This window comes from Ricinus communis, chromosome 9 (assembly GCF_019578655.1).
Source record: "Ricinus communis isolate WT05 ecotype wild-type chromosome 9, ASM1957865v1, whole genome shotgun sequence".
NCBI lineage: Eukaryota > Viridiplantae > Streptophyta > Magnoliopsida > Malpighiales > Euphorbiaceae > Ricinus > Ricinus communis.
In genome coordinates this window covers 10,221,385-10,238,508 of record NC_063264.1, presented here as the reverse complement: position 1 = coordinate 10,238,508, position 17,124 = coordinate 10,221,385, and the positions used below count along the sequence as shown (strand labels likewise).

Here is a 17,124-nt window from a genome sequence, read left to right as displayed (position 1 = left end):
TACATTTTCAAGATACATATTCGTATATTCATATTTATAGGAATATTTTTGTTCGGTTCAGAATCAGCAAACGGAAAAGGTAAAAATAAGTGGAGAATTCTAAACCCATTCTTATTGCTTCGAATACACATCTACTCAAATACAAATGAACCATCAACCAAATATGAGAAAAACTGAAACTGCCTCTACAAATAGTTTACAATCGCCAAACACAAGAAAAATCTTCAGGAGCTATTTTTCCTTGTAATACAACTAATTTTCGTATTGGTATGAAAGATCCAACATTTCCACCCCCGGGAAACTCAATGCTTCGAGAAAAAGCCTTGTGTTAAGGCGGAGAAATCATAATCCTTTGCAGATTGTGATGAAGTACCTGATGAAACTGGAGCTGTGGATTGAGGCTTACTCATTCCTGCAGTTGCCACACCATTAACAGGGGCCACCTGCCCCATGGTGTAAAAGCTGCAAGCAACAAATGACAATAGTATGAATACAAATTTGTAATCAACATTCATGGAGCTTAGCAATTAGCCTCACATTATTATCTACAACACCATGAAATATCCAAACTAAGATTTGTTTGATAAAACCAGATTCTGGCATGTCATCCACAACCCAACAGAGGTAATTCTTATACCAATCTTGCCATGATCACATCCCTACCACTGCAGTAAAAATTAGCAGGATTAATGCCAAAAGGGCCATTGGCTTAACAAAGATGTTAAAAGGCATAATGTACCTATAGTACCCACTACCTTGAGACTATTTATTCCCACATACGTGCTGAAGGGATTTTAGGCACATATTCGTTAGAATGCATAAAAACTTATTCTTATGGTTCCAGATTTCAGATTTAGTTATGGGGTGATTTAATTGAAATCTAACAAGATTTCATTATAATTAGAACTCAGTAGAGAGAACTTGTCATATATGAGTTTACAGAAAACTCAAGCCTTTCTGAAGTTTTTATGACTACCGAAAATGATAAAGAGAATGCCCTACGATTATCCATCATGATTACTAAACAAACTGCTGTCCTGAACAAGCTGCTGCCCTAATTCTGTAACTGCTTATTCTGCCCGAATTGGAAGAGACCTGAAAATTCTCGCTGGGTTCCTAGCAGTTATAAACTACTTCCCCAATTTAAAGCATCAATGCAATGAATAACATAACCTCAAACTAAGTAATCTAAGCCATTCACACGAGTATAAAGGTTAAAAGTGACCACCACTACGCATACTTGAACATAAACACATAAGAGGACCAGTACTAACCCCAAAACTGATATTTCCAATTTGTTCCCAAAAAGAAACACAAAGATAACGACAGTTAAATCCCAAATTCTAATTTCCAGTTCTTTCCTAAAACGCTAGAAATCCTCATCAAATAGGCAAAATCATCTTTCAATTTTATGTGATAATAAAAATAACCTTTCAAAGAGCCAATTCCCTGCAACTGCATTTAATTTATGTACAAATAGTGTAAGGCACACCCCTTAAAAGTGGGCCTCACTGAAAGCATGTACAAACTAAAGCGATGGTGCTCCCTTTACCTTCGTATATTACCACAAACCAAATAATAGCAAGAGAGATAGAAGCAGGATAAACATTGCAGAAGAAGAAAAGAAAGAAAGGAAAAGAGCAATAATAAAGACAATATAAACAACAAAATTTGGAATGGTGGCACAAGAAGTAAGTTCCTACAGACAATACAAAAATCTCTTATGGTTTTGCAAAATGTATAGGAGGATATACATTGGCAGGTTCAGTTAATCTGAATTTTTTTATCTATAATCTACCAGAGACCAGAAAATAGAGATAAACAAGACCTGAGTAAAACAGATATTTGTTTGTTTTAGCTATCGAATTTAACGTCGCGATGACTGACAAGGAAATAATCAATCTTCTAAGAAGTAATGCAGATAAATGAAAATTGAACTACAATTTCTTCTTATACAAAGGCACATGAGTTTCCATACCCCCTAACAAAGATATACATATATTTGAAAATCTCAGCATCAATTAGAAAGGCAATTATCAAAAGTAAAAAAAAAAAAATACATTTCGAGGAACCATCCAGCAACAAAAGAAAAAATGTTTATATAACCTCTGTGTTAAATAATAAATGAAAGAATTATGTATAAGGCACCTAAAAATGGAAAAAAGGATAGAATATCCAAAGTAAAATCTGAGGCTTCAAGCTATGAGGACGAACGAAAGTAACCACATCTATATATTCCTTCCAATTATTGGAGAAGATAAGATACATAGAAGTAAAGAAATCTACATATTCCACCACTCGCTTATTGAACTTTTGCTAAAAGTAAGATACCTGCTAAAATCTTAGAGTGCAGTAAGAATACTGCAAGAAGTTTGACTAGGCTCAAACAATGTCAAACTTGTCAGCTCACAAACAAAACAGGGTTTTACTTTTACACAGGGAAAATTAGTTAAATGGTTTCATTCTACTCATGTTTGAAAAAATTAAATAATTGCTAATTCACTAATATCATATTACACTATAGCATTCAAATTGAAGAGAAGAAAAGTAGTACCTAGATGTTGGATATGGTACAGAGCTTGCCACCGGATTTGAGAGTCCTGTATTACCAGTCTAATATAACAGAAAATAATTAAAACATTAAAAGATAATCAGAGCAGCAAATTAAATCACAAAGAAATAGATGTAGTCAATGTTTTAAGGTACCTGTATAAGTTTCCTTGGGTCACCTTGCCCGCCAGCTACTGGCATGACCAATCCAGGAATTTGATAGCCAAGGTTCGGCCAATTTTGAGCAGGCAAGTTGATGCCATTGGACCCAGCCTGTTGAATACCACCAGGAAATTTTGGGTCCATGACACCTGATTTGGCTGCAGCAGCCATGAGAAGGGATTGTTGCTGTGCCAGCATTGCAAGTTGTTGTTGATGCATGGCAAATGGAGATACCATGTTGGTCTACAATATATCCAGAAAAAGTATCAGAAAATTTATGATTTAACTGAAAATATAAATTCTTCAGATAATGCTAGTTTTAAATTGCAAACTTATAACTGAAGGAGTTTATGAATTTGTAATAGATATGCTGACAAGATTAAGACAAATATTCAATAATTCTGTTCAGTACATAATCACCTGGCCAGAGTTTTTTATGAATATTAGTTGCACTAAAATAATGAATCATATACCTTCTCAAAAAGGCTCATAATATCATTTTTTACATCTTTCTGGGGTTTCTCTGGTACTGAAGGTGTTAAAGAAACTGAATCTTTAAATAGATCCTCAATTCCAGGAGTGGAGTTGGTGTTGGTCTCAACTGCTTTAGTTCCAGCGTTTTTATCTGTTGCTGATGTTTCTTCGGCAACTGCAGCTGCAAATTTGCTAAAAGTCAAAAACAGCAAGAAAAGAACTCACTGTATAATACTAATGTAACTGAAACATAATATCGAGCATGCAATTGAAAAAACGGGAAAAGAAGAAATAATATAAAAATAAAAAATCAGCAAAAAGACTACTTAAATGATCTCATGAAGTGAATATTGTGCAAAGTAAAAGCATACATTGAAACCCTGCCCATCCATTCTCATCATTTGAAGCTGCCTCCGAGCCATTTTCACTAGGGCCATCCATTGATAGCATATCAAAAAAGTCAGTAGCAAAATTAACTTTAGGTGGAGGAGCTGGAGCAGCAGTTGCAGCATTCTTTGTTGCTTCACCTGGGTTCACTCTTGGTTCAGTTTTCTGAATAACATTTTGGGGCTTTGAAGGAGGGGTGACCTGTTAATGCACAATTATATAGTTGGCTTAAACATGTAAACTCGTGGGAAAGAACCAATTAGAATAACTTTTGAGTACAATTTAATAAACAGGAAGAAATATGCATGTACGAAGTATCTAATCTAACCAAGAGATAGTAAGAAATAGACCCAAGAATTAGGGCCAAAGGATATACCATCAAGTTTTCTCAGGCTAAAATTCTAAATAATTGATGTACTGCTCCTGAACAAAGAACCCATAGAGCAAGGATAAAAATGAAAGAAAGAAAAAAAAGAAAAAGAAAAAAGAAATGCCCCATTTAGCCCCCAACAAAAAGAGAAGGGTAAATAAAAAGAGAGAATTTTCTATCTACTAGTGCTTCCAAAATTTCCCCTCATTTCTTAATTTATTAGTCTTTGAAAAGAATGGAGGAAAGGGAATATAATGGAAATTTTAACTCTTTCATTACGCTTATATTTAAAAACAAAACTCTAGAAGGATTTACAATATACCTCCTCAGGTCCCTTGGGAGGAATGGGAAGACTAACTCTTGTGGTAGGAAAACTAACTTTTGAACTTGGTGGTTGAGGATTCTTCCTGTCATCAGACACATTTTCCGAACTGCTCGTATACTGAGGCCCACTTCTTTCATTGGATCTCTGCCCAGACATGTAAGGCCTTTCATCACGCCCTTGAGGAGGAGATTGTGGTTTTCCATCTTTGGGGACCCATCTCTTCTCTTCATACCTGTATGACAAATGCAATCATCAAGCGCTTAGCTGTCACAGTGTTGCACAGAAAGAAATAGGTGAAGAGGGTATTCTAACAATGGACACATACTTTGCACGAATAAAATTCTCTATTCCAACTCTATCATAGTTGGGGGGTAACTCTGCTTCCCAATAACTATTTGCCTTGTCATTTCCCATTGCTGTACAAAAGCATTAAGAAGCATGGTATCAGTTAATGTTAAAAGTCATGCCAGCAAATAAGAATAATCCTCAGAAGCTCATGATCAAGCAAACCAGCTTACACTGAATAAATGCAACTTGTTCTGGAAGCCATGTGTCAAGGGTTGCAGATCGAACCTGCAGCAAACACAAGTGTAAATTCATAGTCGTCCTTCTCAAATATAATTGCTATTTAATACTTGTTAAATTAGGAAATTAACAATCTAGATTTAAGGATATATCATACAACATAAGATACAGATTCATTAGATAGGTAAAACCAAATAGATGATCATTGTCTTTCTTTATAAATAGTTCTGAATATTAAAATATTATCAGTTCATTAGTGTGCTATCCAGCAAGTTAGCATTATACTTCTCACAAAAATTAATCCCACATTAGCCTGAGTTGGTAAACGATAACTAACAGTTTGCCTCTCTGACTGCATATACTGATGTTTAGTAGAAATGCCCACATCAAATTTAAATAGAAGTAAAACAAAAAAATGCATAAAAAGATTTTGTACATAAGGTAAGACAACACTTAACAGACAGTTCTATTGAGATTATGAGACAAACCATGGAAGTCGCTATCGAAGTCTAAATCAACTTAATAGAGATAGAAAAGAGAATGCATGACATTATAGTACTTGAGATGCACAAGGGCACAGGTGTCTGTAGGAAGAAGAATATAAAGTGTTTATCCCACAAAGAATAAAGTGCCATGTATAACTAAACGAAGGCTTTCATTATGCCTGCAGACTATGCAAAGAAACAATTAAAAAAACAGCTGTAGTTTAGTTCACTTGATTCAAAAGAGAAATCAAAAAGCTCGTCATTTAGGTCCCTGCTAATTATAGTCCAGCTACTCAGTTCTATAATAAAGCTTACAGCATTTATCATCACAACTCCAAAAATAGTCCGACAGAAGTTAATAGGAAGCCCACACTTCTACTTAATTCCCCTAAAATTAGATCAATCATGACGCACAAATGAGAAAATAAATATCACCTTCGATATGTGCACCCCAAGACTTCTATGGATTCCTGAACATTGCATGCATATAAAGATACCTAAATTTACACTTGCCCATCTTGGACCTCTGCAAGACAAGAAAGCTAATATTAGCAACTCATACAGATGAAAAAAGAACAAACAATTAACTAAAAACAGGTTGCTTATATATTACACAGATTAAAATCCAAGACTAAATAATTTTCCTTGCTTATGGACTCAAAGTTTTACTAATATGATAATCGTATCAACTGCTTTCCAGTTTTAACATACATACTTGGATTTGCAGTCAGCACATTCCCTATTCTCGGGCAATTTAAGAAGTCCTTCCAAGATCTGCATACATAGGAGATGAAAAGTTGAGAATTCAATCTAGAGACTATATCATTGAGATACAAAGAAAATACACAGCACTGATTGGAATCCTAAATCCAAAACCACAAAAAATGTACTCAACAACAGGATTACGAACAAAAGCACAATCCACAGCATTGCACAGCCACTGATGGTGTGACAAACAAGCCCAAGAATACAGGACATGAAAGATGGAGCTATACTATGGTCTGAATGTAAAAAACAGTGCCTAACTATGGTTGGGTTGCTTAGCAGATTGTAAGAAGGATAGGCTAAAAACCAGTCGTGAGATTATATAGTCATTAATCTCATTAGAAAGTTGCTCGTCAGTAGGGTTGAAGGAATGTCTGATCTTCTTCTATTAACCAACTTAATATATTATAGACAACTAATGATTCGACTTCGGTATGCCCATTCCTATACCTCTTGTTTAGAACACCCAAACATGCAAAGAACTGAATTTAACTGAATTCTATTTAGAAAAATTCTTATGTTTGGGAAGCTGATACCTGCTAGAACTCAATTCTTTCAGATTAGAGGAGAAAAAGGCATTCAAAATCAAGCCAAAGTTGATATGATTTTGCAATTCAATTGAATGCTTGCACATGATCTATTCCAAACAAGGCGAAATATATGAGTTGGCAAGCTTGAGTTACTATAAAATTAAGTAATTGAAAATATTATTTTCCATCCATCTTGCTTATAGTAACATAAATATTTAGATAATAAACATACGAACAGATTTATACCCTATTGATCAAATGGATCTGTTGAAACTAAAACTTCTCATGAAAAAGAAAGCAACCAGGATGAGAAACTAATTAACGCAGTAAATACGTGAATATGATTGATTTCAATCTTGAACATAATTCCAAAAATGAAATAATCTTATACATTTCTTGGCAGTCACATCCGAATTAATATATTTTTCCTTTTTTCTCTAATAATACTCCAAAAAAAAATTTTACTATCTGTTAACCTAGGAAGTGATCTTAAGGAACAATAAATCGAATCTCCAATGAAAGTAGAAATGCGAAACTCAAAACAAATTAGAATACAAAATCCGACCAAAATCAAAGATTTTGTACAACTGAATCAAATCCAGACAAAATTCAAATCTATCAACAAACCTAGACCATTAAACAAGAAGAGCAGATCAAAATGATATTAAGATGATTATGAAAAAAAAGAGAAAAAGCAAACACATCGAAAACATAATCAAAAAGACCTTTCTGTGTTTGGCATTAAGCTCTTTAGAAACGTTAGCCTTCTCGTTCATGGCGGCCGACCGTACAACACAATCGGAAATGGGAAAAAAGGAGAAAGCGGCAGAGAGAAGGAGAAGAGACTCAGGTCAATTTCGTCTTTTCTTAATTATTATTATTATTTTTATTTAGTTATTTATCTGTCTCTCTCTCTCTCTTCCTTCTCTCTGATTATTATCAAAGGGCAAAAAAGAACAGAAAGAGAGAAAGAAAAAGAGAGATCGCTATCCGCTTATACCACTGTCTCTCTTCTTGACTTTTAAATTCTGTTTCATTTCGTTCTCTTTTTTTCCTCCTTTTCTCTTTGTATTTTCCTTTTCCTTGGCCTTCGTTCTTTTTTCAATTTTAATCTTTTTGGCACGTGTGAATGTGAGGTGGGCTGTTTCCTGTGGGAGTGGTACGTGTGAGTGATGAAACGACAACGTTTTAGGCTCACGTGTATATACAAAACGGTGAGGGGTTTCTGGAGAAACTATTTACAATCGTCTCTTCGAGCCTGTGCTGCTCCTCCAAAAAATTAATTTGCAGACAAGGAGACCCTGTGATCGTGAGTTTCTCTTTTGCTTCCAATTTGTGTCCTGTTAATATATGATTTTCCAAGTTAAAAAAAAATTAGGTTTTGTTTGGTTCATAATTTGGCAATCTCGATTGTGCTAAGTTCTCGTCTGTTATGATACAGATTATACAAGACAAAAGTGGATATGTTCAATAAAATTAAGGGCAGTAATGTCCTTGATCATGCCATGGATGATGTAGCTAGTACCCAGTCGAAGCTTCAATGGCAGCACAGGGAAAATGAAGAGAAGAAGGCAGTAGTACAGGAAGAGATGAAGAGAATGAACCAACTTCCTGCAAACAGCAGTTATGCTAGCCATCGCTTGCGGGTTCTCAACAAAATTCTGCAACTTTTGTCCATTCAGGTATAAAAAAAAGATATCCTTACTGGTTTAAAGCTAAAAAAATTTGTTGATGGTATCTGGTCTGGTCTAGTTTTGCTGAATTTATTTAATAGAAGCAGGTGTTTAGGGGAAAAAGAAAAAAGAGAAAATTTGAGGATTCACTACAAAAGATGCAAGTTTTACTATATGTGATGCTCAAGGACCTGATATATCTATTTGATGCTTAAAGAAAAATTGAGGGCTACTAACTTTGTTTCTTCTTTTGAAAAAAATAAATGTCAGAGGACTGTCTCACAGGATGAGGAGTTGGAGTTGCTTTTTGCTGGGATGCATCTGTGAGACCGATAGCTCTGCAATGGCAGGTAATTGTTGAATTTGATTCCTGGAACCAGACAGTTTATAATTATTGTGTGACTGAGTCTTTAAGACTAAGGGGGTTTTTCATTTTAGTCTGTGGCCTGAGATTTAGCTCCTAAGGATATATCTCCTAGTACATTTTAATTATAGTGTGTTCCAAGTTCTGTGTCAACATTTATTCAGTTGTTCTTTTGTATTATTCCAGATATCTAAAATTAATTTGCACACATCCAATACTTGGGTCCTAGCTCTTAGGTGAGAGTCCATCACTGCTTATTGGACTCTTCTCTTTCATGTTGTATCCTAATATTTTTTTTGGTTCGTTTTTCTAATTATAACTTTCATTTTCCATCAAGTTAATGGCATCTTTTTGACCCTTTATTTTATATGGCATATTGGCCTTATTAAGTTCCCATAAACATTCATATTTATCACGCCGAAATAAAAACAGCTATGCTGTTATATAAACATCCTTTTGGGCACTGTCATAAATGTGGTCACTGCATAATCTTATCTTGTTTTTGCTTGCCGTAGTTGGCACTTATGGGAGCATCTCTGCGATTAACCTTTTCTCTTTAATTTTGATCTTCATTTGTATATTCTATTTGTATTACAGTTTGGTATTAACAAAAGTCTACAAGGCATTTCTGTTCTCTTACTTGGGTGTCTATACCTTGTCAACTAAAGTAATATTTCATTTGCAAATAACTCTCTCTGAAACCTTCATTTAACATGAGAATTATTCACCTATACACCAGGGCCTTCCTATGGAAATGAGCATGACAGATATCATTGCCTACTTTTGGTTGCTCCTTTATCTTTTTGTTTTCTTAACCCAGTTTCTGTCCTTTGAATAAATTTATTATCCGATATACTAGGCTATTTACCTCAATTTCTTAGGATAGGTGTTAGATTCTTGCAGAGTTTACTCTTCCACTTTAACTGCTACTTCTACTTTGCAGTATGTGTTCATGTCAAAGCTGGTAGAAATACAAATAAATTCCTCAAAATTACCATTAAAATTGGTGTTGCAGGTTACTTTTATCAGCAAGAGTGTTACTTCTTGTTGGATTTCTGCATCCCTGGATAAACACGGTCTAACTTATGCATTGTAAAAATTAACGCATCTAATTAGTTTTTTTGTGCAACAATCTGTATCTTTTGTTTTTCGTCCAAAGACTTCTGTAGCTTTCGTTTTTTGGCTAGAAAAAATCTGTATCTTTTGTTTGATGAGGGTATTTCTTGCCCATTTTGTTTCAACTGTTCCAAGTAACCATCTTTAGGAACTAGACAGCTACCACCTTACAGGTCATAAACTAACTTCTGGAGTTGGGAAGCAACATCTTGTTGAAGGATCTTGAATTCTTATTTTATTGCTTTAATTCTATCCTCAAAGTCGGTCAAAGTATTTAATTGATTAATGCAGGACTTGACTAAGCAGATAAGGTTTTTTCAAGTGCAACCTGATGAGTACCGGAATAGGATCTTATTGAAACCTAGGTTTACTTGGTGAAATCTGATTTGAGCTCCTTTGCTTTGTTACCTGAAAAAGAACCAGTTTTCGACCTACTATTAATGTCAGCTTATCTCCTGGAAAACAAGACCAGCTTTTGATCTGCTTTTAATGTTGACTTATCTGTCAGTTGCGCAGCTGAAGACTGCAAACCACCCCTATAAACTTGGTTTTGATATGAAGTTATTAACCAATGTATGTGAGAGGCTCTAAATTTTGCTCATGTTGAATTATACGAACCGCATTATTTTTATCATCTTTATGGGAGAGACAAGCCTTTTTTCTTTTCCTTTTCAGTTTATTCCTGTCCCTTTGCTACTTTATATCTATCTTAATAGAAACAGAGTATGCCAAATTCTTAGCAATTCATCTCAAAGTAGATATTACGAAGTAAAGTTTACTTTCTGAAGTCCCTTTCCTACATGTCAAGTAGATGGATTGTCGGTTCAAAGTTATAATTCGAGCATTACTTGTGATGTTTTTTTTATATATATTTATTGGTGAGGCTAAAGTTCTGATATTCAAAGGTATAATTGGACCATTACTTTTTCTAGTTTACATTAAAGCAGAACTCAAGTTCAAAATTTTCAATAGAACTGTCTAAACTCTTAAATCAATGTTGCCACACTTATTTTTCTATTTTGAGTGCTTTATAACTAATACAAGGGAGAATCCTTTTTTTTTTTTATCAAAAAAGTATTTCATGTTTATCTTTTTTTTTTTAACACTTTTAAATGCATTTGGTGTTTTTTTTTTAAAAAGAATTCTAAGTATTGGTATTAAAATAAATTTTTAATAAAATGAATATTTCTTAAATAATTTAGTATCTAATTAAATATTTTATGATTATATAATAGTAGAATCTATATTTTTTAAATTAGAAATTCTAATATATTTATCAAAATTTATTATACATTGTTAGATGTCACATTACTTATATAATTATATTTTAGTGATAATTCATGTTAAATATTATACAAAATTACTTTTATAAATATAATAAAAATATATAATAGAAAAACGAAATTCCTTATACCATATAAATATAATAGAAAACATATAATATATACTTTAAAAGTAAAATATATAGTATTTTCTTAATCCAGAAAATATCTCTATCATTTAAATTCAAAAGTGTGGAACCCCGTAATAGCTTTTTGAGATTTACCCTAATATATAATTTCTATACATATTATTGAATTCGAGTGTTAGGAATAGAACAAATTAATAAGAATGGTGAAAACACTTTATTGCCAATTTAAATCAGTTCAACACAGTTTAATACACAATTGTTTTGGATTTTGGGCAGGAAACTGGGTGCATATTAAATGATTCACTTGAGCAAATATATATGATGTTAAAACTAGGATGGTTTGACTATGTGGCCCTTGCAATATAATGCATATATTTCAAACGTGAACCTTGTAATAATTAAATAGTAATAGTCATTGAATTTTGTATTTAGTTTTATTTTAATTTTAAAATTTTAGTTTATTTTATTTTAATTATTTAATTTTAATTATAATTTAATTTAATAACGTCATAAACAAAAAAATTAACACATCACAAACAATCAATAAAAAAATAATAAAAGAGAAAGATGCCGATGTATGCTTCATAAATTCTAGAGTGGCTAAATTATAATAAAATTTAAAATTGACCGATTAAAATAAAACAAATTAAAATTTATGATCAAAATAAAATTAAAAATAAAATCTAATCATTGATTATATCACTAGTCCTAAATTAATTACTACCTAACTCGTGTTTGAAACTTGAAAGCTTAAAGTTGCTAGAACTTAACAGTTTGGAGAATTTCCAAACCCTCTTTTGGCAAAAGAAGAAATGAAAACAAAAAGGAGCTCTTTCACCGCCATTGCTTTCCCATGGTTCAACAGTGGAGCAAGTCAATTAAGAGTTGCCTAACAATTCCTTAACTAAAGTTCTTAGTTCATTTATTGGTAAATCAAATATCAACAAATTAATTCTTGATTTTGTGGATATAGAAAGAAGCATTTCCCCTCGTCAATAAGCTTAGGATTGTTTGGCTATCAAAATGTAGTGATAGAATGCAGTTTCCTGACACGAAAAGCAAAATGGGAGATAAGAAAAACCAAAATAAGTCCTCCAAATGAATAATTGTATCAAAAGTATATTATATATAAAAGAAATTATTAAATGGATAAGATTTGAAACAAATTATGATCGACTATATCGTTATTCTATAATTAAATTTATTAAAATTGATATCAGTGCAGAATTTTTATAGCAATTTTAAAGATTTTTAATTAGATTTTGTATTTAATCATTCGGTCGTAGCCTAGTGGCTAGGTACTTAGTATCGAAAATTGAGATCTCTAAGTATAAGATTTTTTTTTTTAAAAAAAGGGTGATTTGTTTTCTATTTTATAAAAAAAAATTGTCTATATTTGGTGTATGTTCCCATCTACGCACCAAATCGATAGATTATTGATTTATTAATTTAAAATTATAAAGTATGTGTCAATTATCTAATATAAAAATATAAAACACTCATACATACATGTCACTTTTTTAAGAGCATGCCAACTATATCTATTAGGAAAAGAAAAAGTTTGAGTTTTGTATATGGCCAAGAACGGCAATTGTTGGATTTCTACATCTCTCGATAAATATTTGTCTATCCTACGGATAAAATTTATTGCACCTAATTAGCTATTTTTTCTTTTTTTCTTTTTTTTATTATTACAACAATCTGTATTTCTTCCCCATTTTGTTTGAGTTGTTCTAAGTAACCATATATCTTTAGGAACCAGACAGCTACCACTTTACAATATCTTTGATCATCAATTAACTATTTAAGTCATTGACCAATGCATGTGAGGTCTTTTTTTTTAGTAAAGAAAGAGAGCTAAAAGAAGCCCAAACACAAAAAACTAAAGAGCACATTTCTAATCCTACTAACACCCAAACTGTCATCCAACAACAGCCCCATCAAGGCATGAGGAGGGGAGGAAAAAGAATGGAAGTCAACATCAAGCTGAAAAGCAAAATGAGCCAACCGGTTGGCACAAAGATTTGCTTCTCTGAAAATGTGAATGCATTTGATATCTCAGTCTTGCTGAAGGAGGGCTTGAATTTATCTAATCAGAGAATTGCAGTTCTTTACCAAATTATAGTTTTTAATGAGAGCAAAAAAACAATTAAACTCAAGTCCGCTTCTATTTCAAGTCTTCTAATTTGCATTGCCCCAAGCAATTTGTAAGCCATAAAGAAGCCCCCACATCTCAGCTTCCGGAGGGGAACAGAGACCAATTTTAGTACAAAAGCCAGCAATCCAGTCACTAGATGCATTCCTGATTAATCCACCAGCCATTGACATGCCATTATAAGTACAGGAAGCCCATTTACATTGAGCTTAAGCACATTAGGCAGAAGTTTGGACCAAGAGACCCAACGAGGCACATGCTTTACTCGAGCATTAGACAATAAATTGCAGTGTTCCTGACTTGCCAAATTTTTGCAGCATCTCCTCTTATGAAATGCACATGCTCCTTCTGACTACTGTCGTTCACATCAAACATGAGTTTGTTTCTTCAATACCACATAGACTAACATGAAACGCCAAAGAGGAGACTCCAACTAATGTGGTCACGACCATACGAGCATGAGCGAGACAGATTAGTTAGCAACCAATCATTCAAAGATAGAGAGCAAAAGCTGGACCAATCTTCTTGGCCAACAAAATAATTCCAAAGAGCACGAGCGAATTGGCAATCCCAAAGCACGTGAAGAACAGATTCTCTTTTACGTTGCAACGAGGGCACAAGCTCGAAGAAGTAATATTGCGATGCAAACAAAGAGCTCTAGTGGGAAGATGATCTCGAGCCTGTAGGACCTTGCCATTTCCAAATAGTTTTCCAGAGCGGGTTTAAGTTCTTGAAGGTAGAAGAAGTCAGTAACTCATAAGCAGAAGATATTGAGAACTTACCTGTAGTGGAAAAATTCCAATTAAGGATATCATCACCATTAAACATACTAAGGGGCCGAATAGAGGCAATGCTTAAGCAAATAAAAGAAGGGACATAAGACTGTAACTCCACCCAATTCCAACTGCCCGAAGGAGAAACATAGGAAGCTACAGGTCTGCCACGATGAGCAAAAGGAATATCACTAATAATAATAGAGATTAAAGGACCCACACCCCCAATCCAATTGTCTTCCCAAAAGCGAATACTATTACCATTGCTAATGGTCCAAGAAAGACCACGGAGGACACGAGGCCAAGTAAGACAGATGCCCCTCTAGACATTAGAGCAGCTGCCTTTAGAAATCATATTATGCTACAAAACTGGCTGTTTAACATATTTATTCAGCAGAACTCTGCCAAAGGGCATCCTTTTACGAAGCTAAGCGCCAGCCAAGCTTCATGAGAAAAGCTTGATTAGAATCCTTAGATTGTCTCAAACCGAGACCTCCTTCAATTTTAGGACGGAAAACTCGCTCCTAACTAACAAGATGCATCTTTCTATGCATATCTGAAGATCCCACATAAAATTTCTTATATGTTTTATCAGTTTCCTGACAAGTATAAATGGAAAATTTTGCTGTAAGCATTGGATACATAGGAAGAGCTTGCAAGACGGAATTTGCTAAAGTGATCCTTCCACCCAAAGATAAACTATTCGCTTTCCATCCTGATAACCACTAATTAACACGATCCACAGCATCCTTAAAGGTGTTCCTCCCAACTCTCGTGTGAATAACATGAGATCCGAGGTACTTTCCTAAGCTCTGTGTCTTGGAGAATCCTAATCTATTACAGATGGAATTCTTGAGACTCTAAGAGACCCCTTTAGAGAAAACACTTTTGTTTTCTGCGGGCTAACTTTTTGATAAGAAATAGAGCAAAACTCATCGAGGCATCTTTGAATCACATAGGCTTTGACTGTTAGAGGCTTCAACAAAAAGAATAAGGTTATCAGTAAAAAATAAATGCGAGAGCTTTGAGCCCCCCCGATTCAAGCTAATAGCTTTCCACCTGCCTGACTCTACTGCATGAGAGATAATGTGAGACAAACACTCCATACAAAGAACAAAAATGTAAGGGGAAAGAGGGGTCTCCTTGTCGAATTCCTCTGGAAGGGTAAAAAATCTCAGTGAGCTCTCCATTCCAAAGCACTCGCATATTGGAGAAGGTTATGGTCAACATGATCCTGTCCACCAAAGTAATAGGAAAACTTGGTTTCACGAATAAAACTCCACCTCAAGTAGTCATAAGCCTTCTCAAGATTGACTTTGATAAGCATATAACCCTTTTTCGAACTCCAATTCCTCATGAATCAATTTGACACCCAGGCATAAAGCTGCTCTAGGTTTGAGTCGCAAGAAAAGACATAAGAGGCTTAACTCGGTTAGTGATAATCTTAGTAATAATTTTATAAGTCACATTACAGAAGCTTATAGGCCTCATTTGAGATATCTCAGGGCTAGGAACCTTAGGGATAGGAACAATAAAGGTCTCATTAAGCTGAGTATTAAAACTACCCAATTGGAAAAAATCTGTAACCATTTGGAAAACAGAATCACAAATAGTAGGCCACTACTCTGGTAAAAAATAGGCTGGAGGCTTTTAGGCCCTGGGGCCTTACAAGGACTCATATTAAAGACAACTTTTCTAGTGTCCTCTAAAGTAATTGGGTCAAGTAAATTAGACATAAGATCATCCCAAAGAACTGGGAAACTGTTAATCACATTAACACTTAAACATTGACTACCCTCCTCAGAATATAAATTCTTATAAAAGGGTATAACCATTTGCTTGATATGATTAATATCATTAATCCAGATGCCCACCTTATCCTTCAGGCTATCAATACGATTCCTTCTTCGGTGAGTAATAATGGTGGCATGGAAATACTTGTGTTCCGATCACCAAATTGTAACCATTTATAACGCGAGTTTTGGTATTTCTTCCTAAAGTAAGGTCTCCTTATATTCATGGGCCAAAGAATCCCTAAGTTGTGAAGACGAGAGGTAAAAATGATTTTGTAAAGCTTTCTCCACGCCTGCAATGTGATTTAAAAGCTTTCTCTTACTAGTAAAAATATTGCCAAAAGTATCTTTATTCCATTTCTTGACCTCTTGAATAAACACATTTGTACTGTTAGTAAAATCACCATCGAAGTGCTAATTATTCTTAACAAAGTCCACAAAACCTTTATGGGTAAGCCAAGCGGCTTGAAACCGAAAGGGTGTCTTATTTTCAGAAAGGGGAGAGGAACCCTGTAAATGAGAAAAGTAGGGCAGTGGTCGGATTTTAATCTTGGCAAATGTTTCACGATGGATCCATAGAACCGTAATCTCCAACATAAAGAGCAAATGGCTCGATCTAATTCTCCCTGATACCTCCCCGCTCCCAAGTAAACCTAGGCCCAATGAAGCCTAAGTCTTGGAGTTGGAAATCATCCAAGCATTCCCTAAAGTCACGACATTTAGAAGCTAAGACTAGACAACCTAAATCTTGTCATCAATTCTAAGGTAAGAATTAAAATCTCTTGTTAAAACCTAAGGCTCATTAACAGTGCAAGAAATTCAATGAATAGTACTATAGAGAAGATTACGGACATTCAGGGTAGGAGAACCATAACTGGCAGTGTAAACACCCATATTTGTGTCCAAACTCCATCGAAAGTGAATATTTTAGGGGCCTGTATCAATAATCTGCACATTCACATTGTTAGCATTCTAAAGGATCCAAAGACTGCCTAAAACACCCCTGGCTTCTTCTCTGAAACAATTAGAAAAGCCCAAAGAACTAACTAATACATCAGCTCTAGAGCCACTAATCTGAGGCTCCAAGATAATACAAATGGTAGGATCATGAATTTTCACATAATCTTTAAAAACAACTTTAAATTTTTTGCTGCCACCACCCTGGAATTCCACGTAAAAATCGACATAAAAAAAAAAAGATATTTCAAAAAAAGTAGGCATACGACGTACAAAAAGCTTACGCCCTTCTTTATCTCTAAAGATAGG

The 17,124-nt window shown here is 34.3% G+C and overlaps 2 protein-coding genes across 3 annotated transcripts; one reads left to right on the top strand and one right to left on the bottom strand.

Moving 5' to 3' along the window:
• LOC8260301 (ADP-ribosylation factor GTPase-activating protein AGD5) lies at window positions 1-7,624 on the bottom strand. Its single transcript, XM_002530998.4, has 11 exons — window positions 7,299-7,624; window positions 5,994-6,052; window positions 5,714-5,804; window positions 4,787-4,841; window positions 4,594-4,684; window positions 4,266-4,500; window positions 3,558-3,774; window positions 3,186-3,367; window positions 2,707-2,955; window positions 2,555-2,613; window positions 1-462 (listed from the first exon to the last, which is right to left on the bottom strand). The coding sequence occupies exons 1-11, from the start codon at window positions 7,347-7,349 to the stop codon at window positions 303-305; spliced, it is 1,449 nt and encodes a 482-aa protein (XP_002531044.2). The 5' UTR covers window positions 7,350-7,624; the 3' UTR covers window positions 1-302.
• Window positions 7,625-7,727: 103 nt separating this feature from the next.
• Window positions 7,728-10,393, top strand: LOC8260300. 2 transcript variants are annotated; one of them, XM_015726520.3, is made up of 4 exons: window positions 7,728-7,882; window positions 8,015-8,255; window positions 8,517-8,596; window positions 9,626-9,821. In XM_015726520.3, exons 2-3 carry the CDS (start codon window positions 8,037-8,039, stop codon window positions 8,571-8,573), a joined length of 276 nt encoding a protein of 91 aa, XP_015582006.1. In that variant the 5' UTR covers window positions 7,728-7,882; window positions 8,015-8,036; the 3' UTR covers window positions 8,574-8,596; window positions 9,626-9,821. The 2 variants fall into 2 exon arrangements, with proteins under 2 accessions (XP_015582006.1, XP_002531043.2); XM_002530997.4 differs by lacking the exon at window positions 9,626-9,821 and adding an exon at window positions 10,018-10,393 and having other exon boundaries at window positions 7,729-7,882.
• Window positions 10,394-17,124: the final 6,731 nt, after the last annotated feature.

Excerpts from the sequence above, each read along its gene's own strand:
- LOC8260301 (XM_002530998.4), bottom strand. The coding sequence starts at position 7,349 with ATGAACGAGAAGGCTAACGTTTCTAAAGAGCTTAATGCCAAACACAGA. Across the intron at positions 4,842-5,713 it reads TTGGGGTGCACATATCGAAG|GTTCGATCTGCAACCCTTGA; the intron begins GTGATATTTATT and ends TGTTTGCTGCAG. Across the intron at positions 2,956-3,185 it reads TTATGAGCCTTTTTGAGAAG|ACCAACATGGTATCTCCATT; the intron begins GTATATGATTCA and ends GATATATTGTAG.
- LOC8260300 (XM_002530997.4), top strand. The coding sequence starts at position 8,037 with ATGTTCAATAAAATTAAGGGCAGTAATGTCCTTGATCATGCCATGGAT. Across the intron at positions 8,256-8,516 it reads TGCAACTTTTGTCCATTCAG|AGGACTGTCTCACAGGATGA; the intron begins GTATAAAAAAAA and ends AATAAATGTCAG.